Source organism: Trypanosoma rangeli (assembly GCF_003719475.1).
Source record: "Trypanosoma rangeli strain AM80 chromosome Unknown Tra_15.4_contig_00159, whole genome shotgun sequence".
NCBI lineage: Eukaryota > Euglenozoa > Kinetoplastea > Trypanosomatida > Trypanosomatidae > Trypanosoma > Trypanosoma rangeli.
In genome coordinates, this window is record NW_021705903.1 from 36,029 (window position 1) to 42,994 (window position 6,966).

Consider the following 6,966-nt stretch of genomic DNA (forward strand, 5'->3'; position numbering starts at 1 on the left):
AAGGAGGGTGCCGTAGGGCGTGCCGCAATGGTCCAATGGATTAAAGGAGGGCTGCGCCGAATTCTTTTCCGACCCCGCCGTGTGACGCCACCAACGACCACCGAGCATGACGTAGCCGAGGAGAAGCAGCAGCAACATCAGCAGCGGAAACACGAGAAATGCGGGGGTGGAGAGTCCCAGTGCCTGCTTTCGAATTCTATACATTGTGGAACACCAAGCCCCTGCGGGAAAGCTTAACCAGCACCGCTTGTTACCCTGGCCATCCGCAGAGTAAAGGGAGGAGACGGGCATACAACTGAGGCACAAATTACAGATACAGTGGCGTGCACAACTGAACGTGTGGATGCTCCCACCGCGGCGGCAAGCAGCCTCATAAATAAAAATAACGGAGATTCTTCTTTCTGGTTCAGTAGACACAACGGCACTCACAACCCACTGGGCAGCAGGTTACATTGTTATCCTGCCACCAAGCAAGGATGTGCGCAACGTGTCCTCCGTGTCCACAGTGAGCACACTGAACAATGAGACACCCGTCATTTTTAGCAGGGGCCAAAACAGCCTTGTCGCCACTTGCAGAGTTACCATCAGAGCTACTATTATGTCTCCATGCTGTGTTCCGCAGCAACGGAAGCCCACATACGGCACATTCTTTGATCGGTATGTGGTGCACATGGGCGACTGTGTCGCCGCCGTCAATGCACGCTTCACAGTCCCCGCTTTTTCTGGTGAGAGACTGCGGTAGTTTTTTTGCACGGTATGCATTCATGATGGCGTTCCTTGCAAGTTCTGCCTCGCGAAACTTGTTGTTAGATCCCACCGTAGCAAATATCACGACCACGAGCGAGACGCAACGGTAACACTCCACGGGGTCAATGAGGTGGGCAGTTATGTCGAACAGCGCGGGTCGATCGTTTAGTACGGCTGGCAGTAAGAGGCAGCATATAGCTACCCCCGCCCAAAACGGCCTCCGCTGCTTTTGCAAGGCCTTAACGAGTCCGTGCAACGCGGGAACCAGCAGCTGTAACGCATACCGCAAAGAGGCGGACGGCGACACCCCTTTTACTAAGTGACGCAACATCACAAACAAATTTGAGACACCATTGAGCACCTTTTCCTCCCGAGAGATGCGGGCATTCAGGCACAAAGCCACAGCTGGGTCCTCGGCATAAAGACAAACGTCGTTCAGCTCGTAGGCGTCTGTCTGCAATATGTTTTTTGCAACAAGCAGAGATGGTAGCACCGCGCCAGGCAGGTCACTTCGAACCGACGTGATGCGAAGCGCCTGCTGTGCGCGTCGGCTGTGGCGATCATAATGACGCGAATGATGTTGACTATGGTGCTCACGCAGCTGCCCTCCGGCCTCCATGTAATCCGTGCAAAACCTGTTCCAGCCCACCCCACAGTTATGTGGCACCATCCCATCCGACGTCACTGTCAACATTGAGAGTTCTGTCGTGCCTGTGACAGTTTTGCCGTCCTTATTCTCCTCCTCATCGTTCTTGACCCCCTGCGGAAGTCGTCGCATTCCCCACGCGACGACGTCGCCACGGGGCATAAAGGCGGCTGCAAAGCCACGCCCAGGACGTTGCACTCTGTTTCCCCCCACCTCGTTCATCAAGTGCACTCCACGCCCTTGCTGGAGGTAACGGTCAACCGCCACATCCTCCTCCAGCAAGGTCATATTTCCACTGGAGCTGTGACTCATGAGAAAATGCTGGGGTGCGGGCAGGATGCAACCCACATCCAACTCCAGTGCGGCCCACCAATTGCAAAGAAACGTAAAATCAGACAAAAACGGTGACTCTACAACACCGACGACGCCCTTGTCGCCGTTCCCATTAGTACCGTTGCTACTGTGACTTACACCGCCGCCGCTTCCACCATTGTATTTGCTGTTCTTATTCTTGTTGCTGCTACCGCCCAGACTTGGATACATCTCCACCGAAGTGATGCCCGTCGGTAATTCTGTCTGCGACGCCAACGGTGCGGCGTCATGTTGCAAGGGGCGGCGGTACACGGGGCCACCTCCCGCGTTACCTAAGCATACAGCAAGATATGTCTTCTTGGCCTCCGGCAGGCGTGACAACACCTCCTCCATTAGGAACGAATGGGGCCTGACGACCGGATGCTCCACCTCGTTGCTGGTGCTTGTCTGACGCCCGTCGAGAAATTGCCAAAGGCAGGGTTCCTTGGGGTAAGCAACGCTGAAGATGACATCCCACTCCAGGCGCACGACAAGGGATGAGGAGCGAAGGTCAAACTGTGTGCCGCCTGCAACGGCGCGCTCAAAACGAATCTTGACGACCATCGTTCCGTTAGGGCATTTCACGATGTCACTCACTGCGATGGAGCGACGAGGAGATGTGTGGCACCGCGGCGTTTCTGCATGTGCAAGGCTTTCGAAGGATGCGGCAATACGTTTGGAAACGTCCACATCACGCCTGACAGCATCCACGCACAACATGCTGTGCCGCTGATTACCTACTCGGTGTACTTGGCGGCAATGCGTAGATGACGCAGGCAAACGAACCCACCACCGCTATCACCGACGACAACCCTGAAAGAAACCAACACTGACTTGCTGGAGGTGTTTTCTTCCTCATATATAAAATATGTTGGTTTTGTACGGGAAGTTGTAGAAAAGGAGAGAACAGGACACGTGAAGGGAAAGGACAGCACACCGCCAACCGGGAAAAAGTAAATAAACACATTAGTCACAACACCTACATGCAGGCACACGTATTTCTACTCACATCGCTGACATGCATCGGAGTCACCTATTTCTTCCGCCTCCTCTCACTCAACCGCTGCGTTGAGCTATGCTCCCTTCTCCCTCAGAACTCCTCTAGTTTGGGCTCCGGACCGTACATAATCTTTTCTCCAAACAACGACTTCATCTGCCACTCATCCCGCAAGCGTTCCTCAACCCTAGGCTCAATAAACTTCTTGAAAAACCACGACCGTCGCACCGAGACCTGCTTCCAGTAGTTGTGCAGACGCACCTGTGATTTGCAGTAAAACTTCACGATAGACTCCTGGAGCACCTCCAACATGGATGGACCGGCGGCGGAGAAGTACATTTCCTCCGCCTCGAGCGCCGTGACGGGCCGACCCCTGTCCTTGCGACGCTTCACTTCCTGCTCCACAGCCTGGTAAAGCTCCTCGCGGAAGTCGGCAGGGGGCTTAAACTCCAGGTCCATCCAGTGCCCGCCGCTGTACCCCTTCACCTGCGGGAAGCGCACAAGATTTTTGGTGAGCTCCGGCACCTCGTCCTTGTTGATCTCGTAAAACTTAAGGCCTGGGAGTCGCTCAGCACTCTGGTGGCAGAGAAACTCAAAACTCTTGTCCACGGCGTTGCAAGCGGTGCAGCGGTTCTGGTGGTACCGCACCACCATCACATCATCGCTCTTCGCAAAAATACTGCAGCTTCTCCCGCATCTCTTCCACGGAGCGAATAGGCTTGACGCACTTTGTGGGGAAATTCGTCCAGATTGGATTCAATGCCCGCTCATTTTTGGTGCTCAACCCACTGCGAATCCCCGCACTGTTCATCATGAGCGATTTCATTTTGTGTGAGGGGGATTGGTAGAGTTCAAGCTTCTCCCGACGCTGTCGAATACCCTCGATGACCTTCGCAGTGCCGCCCCCCGTGGCGGGTGCATCCCGAAAAGGATCCCCACTCATCCCAGCTCAGCCTCGCTATAGCGCAGCTGCCACTCTCACCCACGGCGACCGGCCCACGCGGACGTCTCCTCGCTGTGCGATCGCTACAGCAACCTCCACTACTACCACCAAGAAGAATCAACGCACCACCAGCCCTGTTTGACTCCGCAGATAGCGTTCCTCCCTAACTACTGCTCCCCCCACCCCGTGATGCTGCCTGCTTACCTCGCTGCAGCCCTTGCAGGACGCACGCCGGGGGGAGAAGAAAACAAAACTAAAGAAAAAAAGAGAGACAGGAAACAAAAAAAACAACAACAACACCGCAAAGGCAAAGGTAGGCAGGCACACCACATAAAAAAATCAGACAGGCAGGGGGGACAGGAATAAAAAGGGGTGAGGGGGAAGGAGTGGAAAAATGAAAGGCCAAGGAGCTGAAGGCATACAAGAGAACGACTACGACCGCGCAAACAAACACGACATCTACTACACACGCAACAAACAAAAAAAAACGGGTCTGGAGGGGGGAGGGGGAGGGAAAGTAAACGCTTACACCGAGGCGTCGCCCACATCATCTTCTGCCGCAAGTCACACGAGCCTTCGTCCACGGCTGCCACTCCCACTGGAGCCCGCCCTCTTCTCGCTCTTAGTTCTCGTTTTTTACTTCCCAGCATAAACAAGAAAAATAGATAAAGGAGACACTGGAAAACGGAATAATAATAGTCATTCATCAAAAGGGAATGTGTAGTGCCCGCCGCCACCCCTTCTCCCTCGCTGCAAGCTTTTTTTTTGTTTTCCTTTTCGTGTATTCGCCCCAAATATAAATACGCCAAAAAAATGCATTTGCAGATATATGCACACTGGAGTAACGTACTACACGGCGGTGCGATCGCCATAGACGGGTGAAGAATGTGACCCGCGCACGCCTCGCCGCAGGTCACAAGGCGGAGACAACCAGCGGACCACCCAGCAACGGCGTTGACGATGGCAACCACACCCGCACCGGAAAACACCACCACCATCATAATAGCGGCAAATAAACGATTCCCCCGTCACGGTGACACGCAAAGAGAGAAAAAAGACAGCGGCAACAACAACAATAAGGATGGATAAGAAAAAAAATCTACAGAACGAAGGATTAAGAACACTGCGAGGGGAGAAGATGGAGAGAATGAACGAGGTATGCAGGGAGGTGCATCGGGTACTGTCTGCATATATGCCTGTGGAAACAAGACCAAATTTTCGTGTCCACACCGTTTCTCCCCACCCCCACTTCGTTCTTCTTCTTTTTTCCTCCGGGGCGGAACATCTTTTCATTCCGGTTATTATTGTTCCTTTTTTTTCTTTTAACGCTTGATTTCCCTTGCAATCCTCGTTGTCAATGAATGGCGCTTCAGCCACACTCATCGATGTGTGCGTGACACCGCCGCTGGACCACCTCTCGTCTCCCCCCGCCACACACCGGCAGAAGCATCCATGCGTGTCAGGAGAAGCGGTAGACGACACAAAACACCCCCCCCCAAAAAAAAAACAAAAACAAAAACAACAACAACAACAACACCAGCAACGATGCCGCCTCAAATAAACGAGAAAAACAACAAATCGTAAAATGCAAGCAAAAGGAAAATAAATAATCTAATCAACACGCACACACACACAAAAGGAAATCTGTGAGCCATTCCTTGGACAATTTTTATTTTCCCGTTTTTTTTAGCTTTCCTTCTAGGCGGTCTCCACGCTATGGGAGGCGGGCACCATCGTTATTGGCGGTGCGCCTTGATCCCTTTACCCGACCCCGCCTCCACCACACGACAGCACCCCGCGGCCATCACCATCCCCTACACACACACGCCTCTCGTTCATCCTGTCACCAGCAACGTCAAAAATAAGTATTGTTTGTCACTTGCGTGTGTCGTCGTGTCATATACCTCCCCCGCGCCTTGCTACTCCATCCCCCCTCCATGATTTACATACGCCACCTCAAGGTCTTCCTTGTTTGTCGGCATCCCCGTTTGGGTTCTACTCTTCCTGCCGGATTCCTACGTTAAGTTCAACTCCTTTTCACCCCTCGTCATGGACATTCCCTCGCCCTTCCTTCCATTACTTCACTTCACGCATCTCCAAGCAATCTACATTGGGGCAACGTATGGAAAAGGCAATATATATATATATATATATATTTAAACCACACATGCACATACATAAGGAGAGAGAAAAAACATGGACCTAAATAATAATGCTTACATAATGGCCCTAAAAGCGAGAGGGAAAACTACAATGGACAGGAAGGAGTGCAAAGAGTAAAGGAAAACAGGGCAGATAAAAAAAAAAAGAAACTAGTAGATCGACGCATCTCCAAAATACAGTATACGTGCAAAAAGCCATCATCTCTCTTTTTACGTCCTTATGAGGAGTGTGTTTGCGTGTGTGGGTAGGTGCAGCTCTATACATACGTGGGCACAGACACAGCTTCTTCTTTGTTTATGTTCTCCTTTTTTGTTTCACAGTGTTGAGGCACGACATTGCACCCCATGCTAGACGTAGACAAACGTGCAGTGCCATATCACCCCTCGTAGACGCCTCGCATCGGTTCAACGGCTCCCCTTCCTTTAATCCCCTGCTTCCCCCATTTCCTACTCCTCAAAAAAAAAAAATCCCTTTCTCTAACCAGCTTACAGAGCATTCACATAACTAAAGCTCGTCAAAACCAGCAGCGACTTTCTGCACATTATTATTGCTGGGCTCCGTGATCCTGCCGTTTGACACAGAAACTGACAAACGGCCCATTTTTTTTGATGATCTTCTCGACCCAAACTCATGAAGACCGGCCGCCACATTCGCGTTTGGCGTTCCTTCAGAAGCACCGCCAAGCTCATTGTAAGAATCCTGCTGGTCGCTCTTAGCTGGACTCAAATCCCCGATACTTGAACTCTTGCTGCTAATTAAAATGGAGCTACGCGAAGGTTTATCTCCCGCCACTTCCACTGCGGAGAGCGGCGCCGCCTGGTGCTGCTCCTTGAGGGAGGAAGTGGATGACTCAAAGTCATCATCCACGGGGTACTCGTCCTTCTTCGGGGTGTCGTGCTTCACCTCCTCTGGAGTCCCAGCCTCTACTGCGGAGAGCGGCGCCGCCTGGTGCTGCTCCTTGAGGGAGGAAGTGGATGACTCAAAGTCATCATCCGCGGCGTACTCGTCCTTCTTCGGGGTGTCGTGCTTCACCTCCTCTGGAGTCCCAGCCTGTACTGCGGAGAGCGGCGCCGCCTGGTGCTGCTCCTTGAGGGACGAAGTGGATGACTCAAAGTCATC

General features: G+C 52.4%; 4 protein-coding genes across 4 annotated transcripts in view, besides 4 other annotated features; all 4 read right to left on the reverse strand.

Annotated features, from left to right (window-relative positions):
• TraAM80_05091 (uncharacterized protein) overlaps positions 1 to 291 on the reverse strand; it is a gene marked incomplete at both ends in the record, with an annotated part of 345 nt that extends 54 nt beyond the window's left edge. Inside the window, one exon of the mRNA XM_029381986.1 lies at positions 1 to 291. This exon is cut by the window's left edge and continues 54 nt beyond it. Within this exon, the coding sequence (XP_029238187.1) occupies positions 1 to 291 (291 nt within the window).
• Positions 292 to 406: 115 nt separating this feature from the next.
• Positions 407 to 2,464, reverse strand: TraAM80_05092 (uncharacterized protein; the record flags this gene model as incomplete). Its single annotated transcript, XM_029381987.1, has 1 exon — positions 407 to 2,464. The coding sequence occupies one exon, from the start codon at positions 2,462 to 2,464 to the stop codon at positions 407 to 409; it is 2,058 nt and encodes a 685-aa protein (XP_029238188.1).
• Positions 2,465 to 2,834: 370 nt separating this feature from the next.
• TraAM80_05093 (uncharacterized protein) lies at positions 2,835 to 3,395 on the reverse strand (the record flags this gene model as incomplete). The annotated part of the gene is made up of 1 exon (XM_029381988.1): positions 2,835 to 3,395. One exon carries the CDS (start codon positions 3,393 to 3,395, stop codon positions 2,835 to 2,837), a length of 561 nt encoding a protein of 186 aa, XP_029238189.1.
• A 530-nt stretch (positions 3,396 to 3,925) lies between these two features.
• Positions 3,926 to 3,984: a microsatellite.
• A 1,197-nt stretch (positions 3,985 to 5,181) lies between these two features.
• Positions 5,182 to 5,218: a sequence feature (A-rich).
• Positions 5,219 to 5,228: a microsatellite.
• A 590-nt stretch (positions 5,229 to 5,818) lies between these two features.
• Positions 5,819 to 5,843: a microsatellite.
• A 508-nt stretch (positions 5,844 to 6,351) lies between these two features.
• On the reverse strand, positions 6,352 to 6,966 carry TraAM80_05094 (uncharacterized protein; the record flags this gene model as incomplete). Its single annotated transcript, XM_029381989.1, has 1 exon — positions 6,352 to 6,966. A coding segment is annotated over one exon (615 nt), but the record flags the coding sequence as incomplete, so codon positions are not given.